Source organism: Trichosurus vulpecula, chromosome 3 (assembly GCF_011100635.1).
Source record: "Trichosurus vulpecula isolate mTriVul1 chromosome 3, mTriVul1.pri, whole genome shotgun sequence".
NCBI lineage: Eukaryota > Metazoa > Chordata > Mammalia > Diprotodontia > Phalangeridae > Trichosurus > Trichosurus vulpecula.
Genome location: NC_050575.1, coordinates 67,807,745 through 67,825,151, shown reverse-complemented (window position 1 = coordinate 67,825,151; position 17,407 = coordinate 67,807,745). Strand labels below are relative to the sequence as shown.

At 43.4% G+C, this 17,407-nt stretch overlaps 1 protein-coding gene across 1 annotated transcript in view; it reads left to right on the top strand.

Moving 5' to 3' along the window:
• The window catches only part of ADAM19 (ADAM metallopeptidase domain 19), a gene marked incomplete at its 3' end in the record, with an annotated part of 83,260 nt that overhangs the window by 48,178 nt on the left and 17,675 nt on the right, over nucleotides 1-17,407 (top strand). The window contains 1 exon segment of the mRNA XM_036749737.1: nucleotides 9,492-9,570. Within this exon segment, the coding sequence (XP_036605632.1) occupies nucleotides 9,492-9,570 (79 nt within the window).

The window sequence follows — 17,407 nt, the reverse complement described above, 5'->3', positions numbered from 1 at the left end:
TGGTGTTGATGGCCGCCCTGCTACGCCTCGACCCCTGTCAGGAGCTTCTGAATGATGCATGTCTTTGAATCGTAGGATTCAGAGCTGGAAGGGATCATCTATTCTAAGGTCTTCATTTTACAGATGAAGAAGCTGAAGCCCAGAGACAGGAAATGAATGCCTTGCCTAAAGTCATACAGGTAGTCAGTAGAAAAGCTCAAATTAGAACTAAGGTCCCCTGGCTGCAGATGGGATCCTCTTTCCATTGTGCGGTGCAGCCTCCTTATGATTTGCATTTTACATCTGAGGAAACTGAGGTGCAGAGCGAGGAAGTGACTTGCTTTGGAGCACACAGATATTAGGTGGCAGAGTCCAAATTTGAATTTAGGTTATGAGGTCATTGGTCTTAAGCTGGAAGGAAATCTTAGCTTTAGGAGTCTATTTCAGAGTCTTTTTTTATATTGGAAGAGACTGAAGAAAGAGAATGGAAGTGACCTGGCTATGGTCTTTTTTGTTGTTGTTGTTGGGGGGGAGGGGTGTGATTTGTTTTTTTGAACCTGAGATTTCATTGGTTTAAGGAAGGAGCAAAGTCCTTCTAATTCCCATCACCATCTCCTCTATAATCATAGTCTTCGGAAGTTGCCTCAGGTATTGAGAAGTTCAGTAATTAGCCCAATCTCACAACCGGGATCTGTCATAAGAAAGACTTGGACCAAGTCTTCCTGACTGCCAGGCTGGTCCACCTAAGGCCCTAAATGTTGTGAAAGGAGGAGTGAAAGGCAAAGGCCCTGAAGGCAGAACCTGACTTACTTAACATCTGCACTCTGTAGTTTGTGGTAATCCTCCAGTGGCTATTTGGAGTACCCCCTCTGTCTCAGTCCCCTCTTGGGGGTGAGGGGTAAGGTGGTGGAGGAGCACAGTAGGGAGACATTGTAGAGGAGAGCGGGTTGGAGGAGCACAATAGGGAGACACTGTGGGGGAGTGGTGGCAGAATAGCACAGTAGGGAGACACTGTAGATGAGAGTGGTGGTGAAGGAGCACAGTAGGGAGACACTGTGGGGTTGTGGTGGTAGAATAGCACAGTAGGGAGACACTGTAGATGAGAGTGGTGATGAAGGAGCACAGTAGGGAGACACTGTGGGGGAGAGTGGTGGTGGGAAGCACAGTAGGGAGACATTGTGCAGCCATTATAATTCAAGGATCTATGTTACTTTGGATGGACCTCTGGTCTAGCTGAGAATCTAGGCAGCCTTGCAGTAAACTCCCTTTAGTGTCTAGGCTGCCTCAGTAGGGGTGAGGATGGGTTCCACTGGAGATGATTTATCTCAGTACCAATTCTCATTCCTGTAGTAGTCTGTGCCATTTCAGTGCTTTCTACCTTAGTATTGCTTGTTGCCAAGATCATAAGATCATAGGATCATTTTACAGATGAGGAAACTGAGGCTCAGAGAGGGTAAGTAACTTGCCTAAGGTCCTATAGATAGTAATGAATATTGCTTTGGCCTTTCCACTGTGTTCTTTCTTTCATATTTTCCAGTTTGCACCCTTGGCAACTTAAATCAATAATCAGTCAATTATCATTTATTTTGTGCTTAATAAGGGCTAGGGATACAAAGAAAAGCAAGACATGTCCCGCTTTCAAGAAGCATACATTCTAATGTGTGAGCAATGGATGATAACATGTAAATAACTAGGTACATAAATAAAAATAACAGTAAAAACAGATGCAGAGTTACTGTTGTTCAGACTTTTTTTTCGGTTGTATCTGACTCTATGTGACCCATTTGGGGTTTTCTTGGCAGAGATGCTAGAGTGGTTTGCCATTTCCTTCTTCAAGATGTAGAATAGATTACTGTAGTCTGAAAGGGGAAAGCCAGAGCAGCTGGGGGAACCAGGAAAGGCCTCCTGCAGGAGGTGAGATTCGATCTGAATCTTTTAGGAAGCCAGACAAACAGAGGAAGAGGATTGTAGGAACGGGACAGTGCAAAGGCATGTAGGTGGGCACTGAAAGTGGGGAAGGGTAGACCAATGAAGCTGGATCATTGAGTGCATGGAGGGGAGTGAGGTATGAGAATGCTGGTGGGCTAAGAAGCAGGTCAGGGGCTGATTCAGTCAAAGGGCTGCATTTGAGGGGAGGACACAGGTTCCCCACCCCTGGGCCAAGTTATAAAGAGCTTTAAATGCCAAACAGAGACATTTGATTCTGGAGGTAATCAGGAGCTACTGGAAATCATAGAGCAAGGAGGAGACGTGTCAGACCTATGCTTTTGATATGGCAGCTCAGTGGAGGATGGGTTGGAGTGAGGGAAAGATTTGAGGCAGTGAGGCCAGTTGGGAGTAGGTGGCGAGGAGACAAACATGAGAGATGTTTGAAGGTAGAAACAAGATTTGGCAATGGATTGGATATGTGGGGTGAGGGAGAATGTGGAGTTGAGCGGACACCAAGGTTAAGAGCCTGGGCAACTGGGAGCAAATATTTGTGGAGGAACAGTTTGGAGCCAGCCAGCCCTGGAGCAGATGTTGGGAATATGGGACTCTCCCTGGTTCTACTTGCTTGCCATGTTGTTAGCATCGGTTTTGGCTCCATTGATCCAGATAAGAACGGTATTTGCAGACTTGAAAAGAGATTAGATTGTAGTAGGGGGAAGATAGGAGCTTGAGGAATTGGGGGTGGTATTTGAGGGAGGAAGGGTGGTTCTCTCTGGATCATCTTAATTTCATCAAATGAATGTTTTTTTTCAGGGCCCTCAAGTTCACTTACATTTATATGGGTGTCATAGCTGACCAGAGCTTTCCTCAGAGCTTTCTTCCCCTGTGAAGTGGATAGTATAAATATTCCCATTTTATAGGTGATAGCACCGAGACTCAGAGAGATGAATTATGTAACTCCACAGTCTCACGGTTAGTAAATTTCAGTCTGAATTTGAACCCAGATCTCCTGATTCTAAATCTAAAATTCATTCCACTGCTATAAATTCTTGCAGAATAGCTGTTCTAAATGCTAGTATATTTATGTAACCAAGTGTACATTCCCTAAGGGACAGTTCATAGCTTTGTTGAAGGCCCTGGAGAAGGACCATTAATCTGTGAACTATGAACATGTTGTCCCGACTTTTATCTTGCCACTGGACTTCGCTGACTCTGGAAGAGAGAGTAAGGCTGACGACTGCAATTGTGCCTTACTTAAATCCAGTTCAGGTGCAAGTCAAGACATCAGCCCATGATGTCATTGGTCCTCTTTGAAAACAAAGGACAAAAAACAACAACTTATAATCTATTAAACAGTCTGGGCTCAACGGGGAACAGAGAAAAATATTGCTAAACTTGTGGAACTGAGTGCTGTAAACTAAAAATGAAAAAATAAATTAAAAAAAGAAGTGTGCTTATTGGCCCACATGCTCACTGCCCCGGGCCACCTCTCTTCTATGCTAGTCTGCCAAAGTAGCTTCTATATGATCTCCTCAATGTGGATTCTCTATCCACTGGTATGGATCACACATCTACACCTACTCATCATATGTAATTCTTGTCTATAATTCTGAAATGCATATGCCCAATGTGCCAGAGGCCTTCCTCTGTATCCTTTAGTATTTTGTGGGCATCTTCTTTTCCAGTTATATTCTTCCCTAATATATTGTCTCTTCCATTGCTCTTGGGTCTCAGTGATGGATATCATCCGCTGTCAAAGGACCAGCCTTGCTAGTACCGGGAGCCTTATCACCAGGAAGTTGGCCTGAAGGTGATGAATTCTCTGGCCATGGCAACCCATGAAACAAGAATAAGCTAGAGATCTCTAAGAGCTGAGAGGAAATTCACCAAAACATAAACTTGCCATGTGTTCGATGGGCACCTTCATTTGCTGTGCCTAATTGGGACTTGTTGAGGTAACTTGATGCCTGAGAAAAGGTGCTGCATTTGGCAACAGGAGACGTGGGTTTAAATTCTTTGACCATGGCCAAGTTATTTCTTTCCTCTGAGACTGTTTTCTCTTCTGTAAAATATAGGTACAACCTATCTCAGAGAGGCATCATAAAGGAAGCACTTTGTAAAACTTAAAGTAATATGTAAATGGGGATTAATTATTAGTATTAGAACTCTTTGGGGAGTGGTACTTCACCTACTGGACATTCCATTCGATTTAGGATGTATTTATGTTACTTCTGTGTACCAAGAACTGTGCTAGGAGGTAGTGATAAAAAGATAAAAATGAAAATAGTTCTGGTCTTCAAAAAGCTTACAGTCTACTGGTGTTGGGGAAGGAGGGAGGAAGAGAGGGATAGACAATATGGGCATGGTACATATAAGAAGATTCACAATATTTGCAAAGTAACATCATAGTAATTTGGGCAGTCGAGGGTGGAGTGGGACCTAGGAAATGGGACAATCATGGAGTCTTTTGTAGGATGTGGCACTTGACCTGAGCCTTGAATCAAGCTCAGGATTTAAAGAGGAAAGGGTGAAGGGGGAGAGTGTTCTGGCTATAGGTGTCTGTCTATGCAAAGGTACAGATCTGGAAGTTGGAATGGATACCAACAGGTCCATCATCCTGGACTCTTCATTATCTCTCACCTCCCCATAGCTAGTGTTGGCAAGGCCTGTCGATGTCATCTTTGCAACATCTCTCCAATGCCATCCCCCCTTCTCTCCTCTGACACTGCCAGCGCTGTGGTCCAGACCCTTGGCACCTCACACCTGGACTGTTGCAGTAGCTGCTGGCAGGTCTGCCTGCCTCAAGTCTCTCCCCACTCCAATCCTCCCTCCATTCATTCACTAAAATGATTTTCCTAAAGGGCAGGTCCTACCATGTCGCTCTCCCTACTCCCTGTCATCTCCAGGATCAAATACAAAAGGCTCTGTTTGGCATTCAAAGTTCTTCATAAACTAGCCTCCTCCTGTCTTTCCAGTCTTCTTACACCTTTACTCCCCAACACATACTCTTCTGTCCAGTGACACCGGCTTCCTGGCTGTTCCATGAACAAAAGACACTATCTCAGCTCTAGGCATTTTCTCTATCTGTCTGCCATGCCTGCAATGCTCCCCCTCCTATGCTCAGACTACTGACCATCTGGGCTTCCATCTTTTACAGGAAGCCTTCCCTAACCTTTCTTAAGTCCAGTGCCTTCTCTCTGTTAATCATTTCCCATTTATCTTATATATAGCTTGCCTTGTATTTATTCGTTTATATGGCTTTCTTGTCAGATTGTAAGCACCTTGAGGGAAGAGGCTGTCTTTTTCCTCTGTTTTGTATCCTCGGTGCTTAGTATAGTGCCTGACACATAGTAGGCCCTTCGATCAATGTGTGAAAGGGACGAGATGTGAGAAAATTCTGGAAGGAAAAGTTGGAGCTATATTGTGAAGGGCTTTAAATGCCAAACAGGGTTTTTATTTTATCCTTGAAGTAATAATAGGGAATCCTAGAAGGTTCTTCAGCAGGAGAATGATATGGTAAGACCTCTGATTTAGGAAAATCAGTCTGGTGACAGATGAGAGAGAGAGAGAGAGAGAGAGAGAGAGAGAGAGAGAGAGAGAGAGAGAGGGATGGAGGGAGAAACTGGAGGCAAGCAGGCCAGTTAGGAGGGTATTGCAATTGTCCATGCAAGAGATGATAATAGCCTGAACTATGACTATGACTATGACTATGTGGGTGGAGAAGATGGGGCAAGTGTAGAGGTGTTCTGAAAGAATAAATGATTGAAAAGCTAAGCACCTAGCATGTGTCAGTTACTATATAAAATGCTCTAGAGATAGAATTGACAAGACTTGGTCACTTCTGCATGTGAAGGGTACGGAGAGAAGGAAGAACTGAGTCTGACTCTGAGGTTTCAAGCCTGAAGAGACTGGAAGGACAGTAGGGTTTTCAAAGAAACATGGAAGGAAGAAGAAGGTGTAAGTTTAGGGGAAAAGAGAATGAGTTTGACTTTGAACATATTGAGTTTGAATTGCTTACGGGTCATCCAGGTGGAGATGCTCTGCAGGCAGTTAGCAATGCAGTACAGGAGCTTAGGAGAGAGATGAGGGCTGAATTTGTAAATATGGGGAGTCACCTGCAAGGACTTGGGAGAGGATTATAGATTCTGACATCATAGGAACCCTTTCCATTGAACCAAGAGCTTCTGCACACAAATGGTTCTTGTGTTTTGCTTTATATTTAATCTCCCTGCTGGCTCTTATTTTCTGGCCAAAGTCTGGAAGCAGAAGGGGGGGATGAACTGTGACAAGAGAGACCATTCTTAAGCATCTTGTTCCATATGGCCACAAAGAAGGGAATGGGGGTGGGAAGGGTGGGAGGGAGACCAGGAATCTTGGCTTGGAAATACTGTCTCTTTAGAAGCTCTGGTCACTGCTGTGGATTCCTGAGGCTCCCAAGCTGGGTCTAACATCCAGCTTCTCCTGGAATCCCCAGAGAAGAAGCCCTGGCCCTCCTAGTATGGCCTTACTGTAGTGTGAATGGGCTGGTGGGAATATATGTTTGCTATATGGGTCATCTTTGTGTCTTTTTTGCATTAGTGAGGACATTTTAGATTCTGTGAGGTTGGCAGTGCTATTTGTAATCTAGTTGTATTTCCTTTTCTCTCCCATGTTAGGAAGCTGTCTAGTGACTAAACAATCAATACACAAGCAGTTTTAAGTGCCTACTATGCGCTGGATACTTTGCCAGGTACTAGGGATACAAAGTCCCCACCATCAAGGAACTTATCAAGGGAGAAAACATATTTACAAATCAGCATATACAAAATAAATTTTTGGCAAGGAGGGCACTATCAACTGGAAGGATCAGAAAAGGCCTTGTTTATGTAAAGCAGCCTTTCTGGGCTCACTCACTTTTTCAAATCTCACTGGACTAACTGGCTAAGTCCCCTAGAATGCAATGATTGCTGTTCTCAGGGTTTCAGGGCTAACCCTGGGGAGGGGGGTTAGGGTTTCTTTTACTGTCATCCACAAGCCCTGATAACGTGCACTCCACAGTATTGATCAACCAGTTGACAACAGTTGATGATCAGTTGACAACCTTTAGCTCTTATAAAAGGATACTGAGTACTGAGTAGGTTTAGCAAGGATAGAAACACTTCCCAAACCAGAGGCTCCCTCTCCCCTCTTCACACGAATAGTAGCTGGAGAGAGCCGGTTCAGAGATAATGAGGCACGCATGGCGGGAACCCTTGGGGCAAGGGCTACCTTTTTTCCTTCATGGAGTTACCACCGCATTTGTTTTGGGGTGAGTTTTCAGCAGTAGACAGCTTGTTCCTCTTGCTCAGCTGGGCTGGCTCTCTTCAGTGTCCTGTCTGATGAGTCAGTCCACAGCTGGGCAGGGTCAGGTAGGTTGTTTGGCCGCAAAGCTGTTCCTCTTGGACTTGGTTGCTACTCCCGCTGCCAATAGTGCTGGTTGCTAGTTGGACCTCTGATGCCTTAATGAACCTCCTGGTTCACCATTCACCTGGATACTCTCATTTCAGAATACCCAAAATCAAGAAAGAATAAGCCCTAAAGAAACAGACTCTCTTGTGTTCACAGATACAGGGTATGTGGTTGGGAGATAGGGTACCACTGTCCCTCTCCAAACCCAGCAGTTCACAGCAATTCTTGCCTCACTAGATGCCAGGAAGAAAAGGCACAAAAATGAACTGAGAGGTGGGGATAGTGATCTTCAGGTAGTCAAATATGGATGGAGGAAAGGGAGAGAGCATCTTTGGTGGGCAAAACCCTTGTTATCTTCATGGCTCAAGAGAGAGATTACCTAGAGGGGCTCGTGAAGGTTAATCTAGACCTGTAAGGACTCTAATTAAACATTAGGTTAGAAAGTTTAAGTACCATAATAGGAATTAGAGTTGAAAAGGACCTTAGGGAACATCTAGTCCAACTTCCTAGACTTTTGTGGTGTGGAAAATGAGGCCCAGGGAGGCGCATAGTAGGCACTTAAATTATCGAATTGAATTAAAGGACTCATGACTTCCGAAATAGGTGGGTGGTACATTGGATGGAGTGCTAGACATGAAGTCAGGAAGACTTGAGTTGAAATCCTGCTTCAGATACCCGCTACCTTTCTAAGCCTCAACTTCCTCATTTGTAAAATGGTGCTAATAATAACACCTGCTTCATAGTGTGAGCTAATGTGTGCCAATGATGGCGTATAAATAACTCTGCCAACCTTAAAGTGCAACATACGTGTTAGCTATTATTTTTAATGCCCAAAGTTATGCTGACAGTAATTAGCACAGCCTGGATTTGGGCTCAGATCCTCTGATTCCCAATCCCCTGTATTTTTCCTTATACCACACTGCATCTAGGGTAGCCTTGTTTTATGTGCATTTAAGCCATTACCCTGGTTGACTGTTTCTGACTGGGTCATTCATTTCTTCCAATATTTAATCTACTTCCCAAGTGAAAGGAAATCTTGTTCTTTCTCCTCTAACGGTTTTGTCCCTCTGTCTTTTTTCTTTGACATTCATAGAAAGTACAAATTGCTGTTTTCTGCATGTCTCCTTCTGGCTTTGGGGAGCCTCTGCCACATCACACTCCAGCCATCCCTGGGAATGTAGAATTAGCACTCCTCTGTTTCCCTCCTCATTCCTCTGGCCCTTTGTGTCCAACAGGATCCTTGAAGGGAGCTGCGGTCTATCTGGGTCTAGTGTAGAGCATTTTTCAGTCAGAAAAGGGCAGAGAGGGCAACTTGTGCTTTTCAAGCCCTTTAGAAGTATCCTTGATGTTGCTGCTCCTTTCTAAACCCTTTTGAAATGTAATCTTAGAACTACCCTGATATGAGATAAGCCCCATCATGTTCTTTTTAAGTTTTGGCTTATTTCTACCACTGCTGAAGAATTGATACAAAAATTTAGTTCTGCTTAACAGAAATTTCCTGTTCCCTGTGTGGTAGAGCATGGTTAGGCCCTGAAGGTTTTCTTACTTAGTCCACTTTCCCTTGTATCAGAAGTATTTGGCAATTATAGAGAAAGGGAGAGGGAATAAGCATTTACATGGTGCCTACTCTGTGCCAGCTACTGTGCCAAGAACTTTATAAATATGATTTCATATGATCTTTACAACAACCCTGTGAGGTAGGTGCTATTATTATCACCTCCATTTTACAGATAAGGAAACTGAGGCAAACAGCAGTGAAGTGACTTGCCCAAGGTCACATAGCTAGTAAACATCTGAAGCCAGTTTTGAACTCAGGTCTTCCTGACTTCAGGTCCAATGCCCTATCCACAGTGTCACCTAGCTGCCTCTTTTCCTTTTTCTGATCATGTAAGTTCCTTTGGAGCTGGCCTGTGTTGTCTATCTCTTTGTCCCTGGGAGCTAACATAGCACGTTGCTTATAGCTTGCTGATTAAATGAATGAATGACACACCTAATATTATAATACTTTCCCCTCTAATTTTGAACACCCAGGGCATTCTTCAGAGGGAAGCCTACTTTGAGTATGCTCTGAGAATGTTTAAGATCAATTAATGATATTGCTGGGAAAATGGCATTCCTAGTCTAACAAAGCCTGGTTCTGCTTTTGTCATCTGCAGGTACCTCTTTGCTCCTGGCTTCACAGAAACACAGTACACACTAAGCGGAAGTCGTCAAGTCACGCCATTGAAAGCTGAAGTGAGTACTCTCCCCACCCCACCGCCACCCACCCTCCCCACCCAGATCTAGTCAGCTGCCAAATCTATTCATTCTACCTTCCCATTGTGTCTCAAGTCAAACACCTTCTCATTAATCAAATGGCCACTACCTTGGTTCAGATCTTCCACACCTCTCCTCTGTTATAGTATTTTCCCACTTGTCTCAAATTCTCTCCTCTCCAATTCATTCTCCCTGCAATCAGCAATTGCGAAAGTGTCCTCTGACCATATGATTCCCCTACTCAGTGAACTCCAATGGCTTTGTATTGTCTCTAGGGACAAAGGCAAATACCTCTGATATTTAAAGCCCTTCATAACTTGGCCCCTTCCTACCTTCCATTCCTCTGTATAAATGTTGCCCTTCCCACACCTTGTAGTCTGACCAGACTGTCTGCCAGCCTGTTCCTCACACATGATGCTCCAGTTTTTACCTCCACGCCTCCCTCTGCTCCAGCATTCTGGAATGAACTCCCTCTTCACCTCTGCCTCTTAGGATTCCTGGTTCCTTCTTCCCTACCTGTTAGTACCCTCCTTTCCCAAGCCATCTTTGATTTATTTTGTATGTGATCTGTCTGTACTTATGTGTGTTTATATGTTATATATGTATCTCTATCTATATGTCATCCATCTATCTATCTATCATCTATCTCTCTGTCTCTATCATCTATCTATCTATCATCTATCTATCTATCATCTGTCTATCTCTATCTATCTATCTATCATCTGTCTCTCTCTGTTTCTCTCTCTTTCTCTCTCTCTCTCTGCACGTCTCTATCATCTATCTATCATCTGTCTATCTCTATCATCTATCTATCCATCCATCCATCTATCTAACTATCTATCTATCTACATTGTCCTTTAATAGAATATAAGCTTCTTGAGGTCGGGGACTATTTCATCTTTGTGTTTGTATCCCTAGAACCTAGCATAGTACAGGACATACAATAGGTACTCAGTAAATGCTTGTTGATTGAATGCCCCACAGCTAATGAGAGTCAGAGTCAGGATTCAAACCCATGTTTTCTGATTCCAAGTCATAGACCATATCATAGATTTAGAGTAAGAAGGAACTTAGGGGCTGTCTCACCCAACACCCTCATTTTTTTACAGAGAGCTATGACACAGATGTGAAGTAATTTCTCCTAGGTCATACAGGTGGTAAGTGGTAGAGTTAGGCTTGAACCACATCCGTACCTCCTAAGGCAGTACTCTTCCTGCTGTGTGCGTCTGCCTCTAATATGCCATATGGCTTCCCCAGTGACTGGGGCTTGAGCTGTGTGGAGATCTAGGTAGGGCTGTCTGTGTGTTGTGATCTAGGGGTCACTAAGAAAGCCCTTAGCTGCTTACAGCCTGAAATTCCCCCACTGCTTATTCCTTAGAGTATTGAAAATGTTATTAACATAAAAATGGTATCTGGGAAGGGTAAAACATTAAGTCATATTAAAGACAGGAACACTGTGGTCAGGAGGCCCTCAGTAAATGTTGAATGAATGAATGAAGCCATTATCGACCTTTATCAACTCTTTAGTTTGGAATAGTTTCTCAAATTAGTTCTAGCATAGCAACCTTCCAGACAGGATTGGTAAGTTGGGTAGAAGAAAAAAGAAGTCCAGAGCTGGTTCAGTGGAGGCCTCCTGATTCCCAGGAAGGAAAGAGTATACAAAGGGGAGTGGAGGGACACTGAAGGTAAACTCTGTCCTTTCTACAGTTTTGCTGAGAACTACTCCTAGGTCTTCTTTTAAGAGGGCACATTCAAGAATAATACAATCTGTAGTGTTGTTCAGCTTCCCAGGAGGCTGTCCAGCTGTGACTAGAGTTCTAGGAATCTGCTCCTTCCTCTTGCCCTTCTGCTGGAACCTTTCACTTCAGGGTGAGCTCAGTTCCCAGCCTTTTGGGGAGGTCATGGGCTGGGCCAGATGGCTTCCATTCATTCACAAAGACTTTATGAAATTGCCTTCTCCTTTGTTGCCAGCCAAGTGCTTCTGCCACTGCTGCTCCACATAGATCAGAATGGGTCACAGTCTTAGAAACACAGATTGGCAAAAGTCGGTGAGCTCATCCTTTCTGGGGTAATTGGCTCCTCCAGGGATGAGGAGTAGGGATGGAATTCTGTGACTTCATAGACCCTAATGATTTGCTTGTTCTCTGTGCCCTTGGCATCTGCATTTGCAGGAGATGTCATGCAATTCCTCTGGAGACACAGACATCTCTCTTTTGCCCCTCCCCAACTCCCCAATATCCTTCTTTTGAGTCTTTGTCCAAGAGTGCTATTGAATAATACACAGTTGAGTGATGGGACTGGATTCAAGAGATAGTAGGGAGCCCACAAAAATACACACACCTACTGAGTTAGTGGTCTGGAAGGTACAATGTTGATCATCCTTTCCTCCAAACCCTATCATTTATGGTTCCTATAGATTCTTTCCCTCTTGCCTGTCACAGTGGATTCTTAAATTAATTCCTTTTTTTGAGAACCAAAGGGTAAAATGAATTTTTAATAATCCATTCTTCTTACCTTTAACTCCAACCTTAAAGATCCAAGGAATTCAGAGCTAGAAGGAACCTCAGAGGCCATATAAAAACTCATATCTGACTCATAATTCCTCTAAAACATCCCTGATGTTCATCCAGATTCCATGTAAAAAATCCTACTATGAGAGAACCCTTTGTCTCCTGCGTCTAGCAGCTATGATGACTTGTAAGTTTTTCCGTTCCCTGAGTTGACATCTGCCTCTCTAGTCTAGTTCTACCCTCTGGGATGATGAGAATAACCCCAATCCTTCTTCTTTGGAGAGCTGAAGACGGTTATCATGTGCTTTCACCTTCCCCAAGTGTACTTTTTTCCCTAGGCTAAACCCGTATGGTTCCTTCAGTTAATCTTTGTATAGAATGTTCTCTAGGACCCTCAACATTGAAGCCCTGTTCTTTGTGCCTGGAAGAGCCAATGTCTTCCTTACAATGTAGAATCTAGAGATACATACAGTACTTTCCCTGTGCTATGGCAGGGTGGAGTGCAGAATGACTATGAACTCTCTCATCCCAGGCATCCTCTTAGAGTAGACCAGGATCACATTAGGTTTTTTTGGATGCTGTAGGACCATAGAATTAGATCTTAGATGGACCTCATTTTTGGTTAGTGAAGCCCAGAGAGGGAAAACCAAGAAAGGGGAAAGGATCGGCCAAGCTCCATGTCATGCTGGTGCCTCATTTTGAACTTGTAGTTTACTAAAATCCTTAGATTTTTTTCATATGAATTCTTGTCTAAGTCTCTCTCATTCTATGCTTATGCCAATGATTTTTTAACCCAGGTATAGAACTTTATATTTATCCTTAATACATTCATCTCGTTAGGCTCCTTCTTGCTGCCTAAAAATATGCCCGTGTTCCCCACATCCTCAAGGAGCCTGCACTTTACCCTTCCATCTCTGCTAACTCTTATCCTGTATCTCTTCTGCCTTTCGTGGCTAAACTCCTTGAAAAGACTGTCTAAAATAGGTGTCTCCACTTCCTCTCCTCTCACTTTTTTCTTAACCCCTTATAATCTGGCTTCCAACCTCATCGTTCCACTGAATTGCTCTCTCCAAAGATACCAATTATCTCTGAGTTGTCAAATCCAATGACTTTGTCTCCTTGACCATACTGCAGCCTTTGACACTGTTGATCATTCTCTGCCTTGATGTTCTCTTTTCTCTAGATTTCTACTATCTCCTGATTCTTCTCCTATCTATCAGACCATTCCTTCTCAATCTTCTTTGCTGGATCTTCATCCATGTCATACCCTCTAACCCACAGGGTTCTGTCCCTGGATTCTCTTCTCTTCTCCTTCTATACTTCTTCACTTGGTGTTCTCATCAGCTCCCATGGATTTAATTATCATCTCTATGCTGATGATTCTTAACTTTACCTATTCTGCCCTAACCTTTCTGCTGACCTCCAATCTCAAATCTCCAACTGCCTTTCAGACATCTCAAACTGGATGTTCAGTAAACATCTTCAATTCAGCGTATTCAAAACTGGACTCATCTCTAACCCCGAACCCTCCAAACCTTCAAACTTGACTATTACTGTTGAGTCCAACACCATCTTCTTAGTCCCCCAGGCTCACAACCTAAGTATCATCTTTAATTCCTCACTATCTCTCATTCTCCATATCCAAGCTGTTGGTAAGGACTATTGAGTTCACCTTTCAATGTCTTTTATGTATGCCCCCTTTTGTCCTCTGAATTGAATTAATGAAGGAGATGTGTGTGGGAGTGGGGTGAGGTAGGAGCCAGAGGAGCTATATGCACAAGTAATTAGGATAGATAGAGAGTAAATTAAAGGCAAAAACATCGTGGTGGGTATTTCCCAAACACCACACCCAAGTACACAAGGTGAATGCTGCATCATCTAAGTTACGTGGATGAAGAAACTTCATGAAGTTCAGAGACAGATCTCTAGTCAGGCAGGATATTGTACTGACTCTAAATGACCCCTTCTATAGTCTTGCCTTGAAATAATTTCTCTTTCTTCTTTGGCTTGACTGGAGGCAATGTTCCTTTGGATTCAATGACCAAATATGGCCCATTGTCTCTATGTGCTTACCTGAGAAGGGACGTTAGGTCCTCTCTTGAGGGACAGAGATGGAGTTGGGAATGGAGAGAAGATGGAGTATTCTTTTCTTCTAGTCTAGTGTCATTGGCACAGAGAGCCTGAGCGACTGAGATTCAGTAGGTCAGTACAATGAACAGAGAAACTTATCAGGGAAATGAGGTAGAAGATAGTTCAGGTAATGTGCACAGGGTGAGCAGGGAATTGTTCCAAGAGGCTTCCGCACTGTTGGGGATACTGGAAGTAGCTGTCATGAAGTTGGTTAATTGCCTTGACATCTTCTTCCAGAGCTGTTCTAGGCAGAGTATTTAAGGAAAGCAAACAGTGGGAACAGGGATATGGTTTTCATTGCACAATTGGACATAATATTCTACGGGTTTCAGAGAATTTGTATAAGAAGCTAGAGCAAAGAAGGAACCAGGTGAGATTTGCAGGCACAGTTGGGCTTCTGGTTGTGCCCTTTGAGAGGGGAGAGACCAGAGCTTAGCACAGTGCCTGCCACATAGTAGGTGCTTTAAAATGTTTATTGACTGGTTATTGTTTGACCGAAGCAAGAAAGCTAACAGTATAGTTGAAAGCCCTTAAAAGCTCTGCCCAGATTCAGGGAACCTTTTGGGGAATCTATTAAAAAACACAGGTTATGAGCTATGATCTTATACTTCTTTAAAAAAAAACAACAGCAACATACCAAACCAGAGAACTCATTGCAAAAGACATTTAATTAACATAGACTATTAAGTTCTATAATGTGGGAAATCTCCCCTGCTCCCCTTCTGGGGTTTAGTGCCCGCTACAGCACCTTTCTGCCTCTAAAGCTACTTGCTGCTTCCCCGCAGAGCTGCTGATGTCGTTTGCAGGTTTGCTGATGTTGTCTCTTGCATCCTTTTTCTTCAGTGCAGTACCATCCATTGGTGATATACTGAACTCTAGTTGCTAAGTGGGCACTTTGGTGCAAGTGAATTCATAGGCTCATAAATCGCATACAGCTTTTTGGCTTGGACTCAGTCAAAATGTTGCACTCAAGGACCACATGTGGCCTCAAGGCTGCAGGTTCCCCACCCCTGCCTTAGACCTTTACTTAGCAAAACTGGAGGTGGGTGGTGGGGCTGACTCACCTTTTTCCTGTGTTCCTATAACTCTGTTTAAATTGCTGTTTGGCTGACACCCTTCTTGTCCAAGGCATGGTGGTCACTTTGTGGATGGAGATAAGGGGAAAAGTGAGAGAGGTTGTAGAGGTCACGATGATAAAGCTTGGCAGTTGATTGGATGGATGTAAGGGGTTAGAGAAAGAGAAGAATCCAGATGACTCTGAGGTTGCTGCCATATGTGCCTGGGAAGGATGACATTGTCTTAAGTAGAAATAACGAAATTTGGGAGGGGAGTGGGTTTATGGGACAATATAATGAGCACTATTTTAGACATGGTGAAATTATGATACCAATGGGATATCTAGGTGAAGATGGTAGTTGGCAATGAGAGACTGGAGATTAGGAGAGAAATTAAGGTTAGGTATATGGATTTGGGTGTCATTTACATAAACATGATAACAGAACCTATTGGAGCTGATGAGATCACTAAGAGAAATCATATAGAAGGGAGAGACTCTGGACAGAGTGTTGGAAGACACCTATACTTAGGAGGTAATTCAGCAAAGGAGGCTGAGGAAGAATAGTTTACACGGAGGAAGAGAGAGCAATGTTATGGAAGCCAAAGGAGGAGAGAGGGTACAGGAGGACTGGGTGGGTGGCTGGCATTGTCAAAAAACCCCAAGAGATCAAATAATGGGAACTGGAAGATAACCATCAAGTTTAGCTGTTAAGAGATCACTGGTAACCATGAAATAAGTGTATCAGTCAAGAGTGGGTTTAAAAGTCAAATTACTAAGGATTGAGAAATGAGTTGGAGGTGAGAAAGTGTAGGCAACAAATTTAGGCAGGTTTTTTCCAGCATTTTGATCATCAAAGGAAGAGGCGGCTATAGCATCATTGCTTGAAAAGATGTCAGGCATAAGTGAAGAATTTTAAAGAATAGGGGTGATTGTCCAGTGGGGAGGAATTTCCTTATGGACTTGGGGATAAGCCAAAGCTAGTCCTTCTCTTTTGAAGGCTAGTAATTGCTAGTCATGCCAAGATCAGCTGGGGGTGGGGGAGAGAGAGAGACAGAGAGAGAGAGAGAGAGAGAGAGAGACAGACAGAGAGACAGACAGAGAGACAGAGAGAAAGAGAGACAGAGAGAGACAGAGAAACAGAGAGACAGAGAGAGACAGAGAAAGAGAGACACAGAGAGAGAGACAGAGAGAGACAGACAGAGAGAGAGAATGATGTCTTTCCTTCCTGCTGTCTGCTAGAGTTCTGTGTATTGGAATGAAAACACATGAGTCCCAGATGTTGAAGAAATTTCACCACCAGCCAGCATCTTAAAATCCAGATGAAAATGAGGTTGCAGCTAAGATAACTATGCAACCTGGGAAAGTAATTTCCCACAAAGCTATAACTAGGGAAAGGAGGATGCTGAAATCTGGGGGTTACATTTTCTTGATAGTACTCCAGCTCACAACCCCTGACCCTTACTGACCCTTGATTGCCCCACTTCTGGGTGCTCCCAGGACTTACTTATCTTCATCACTGAATACCCTATCTTCTTTCTCCTTTTCCTGTTTTGTTTCCTGCTGATGAGTGAGGTGTTGGGGTTAGCAGTTAAGGGTCACAGACCATGCCTTGAAGACTGGAGCCTGACTCTTGGGAGGAATTGGATGTTACCTCTCCTACTGTAATTGTACCCAACTGTCACTCAACAAATTTGTTCCAGATACCAGAATTCCTAGTAATAGCTCTGCTGCCTTCATCCTCTATCTGTAGTTGGTTTCCTCAGTTGATTAGAAGATGTTATTTTTAAAAAGGCCAAACTTAAGAGTTCAATCCCCTTGTGGACCAGTTAGTTGTGTTCTGTCACTGAGCTGTGGTCTGCAGCTCAAACTCAGGGCTGGCTTTTATTCAACTGAGAGAGTCTTGGACTGCAATAATAAAAATGGCTAGTTAAGATGGTAATTTGAAGAGTTCTAAGCAGACCTAGGTCTCCTGAGGAACATCTATTACCACTGAATTAAAACTCCAATAGAATTTTAAAACAAAATAAAAAAGCCACTGAGTTTCTTCACCCTATAAATGACAAGGGGATGGCATCTAAAGCAAAGGCAGCTCCTGGGGTTGAGGACTCTCATGATGATG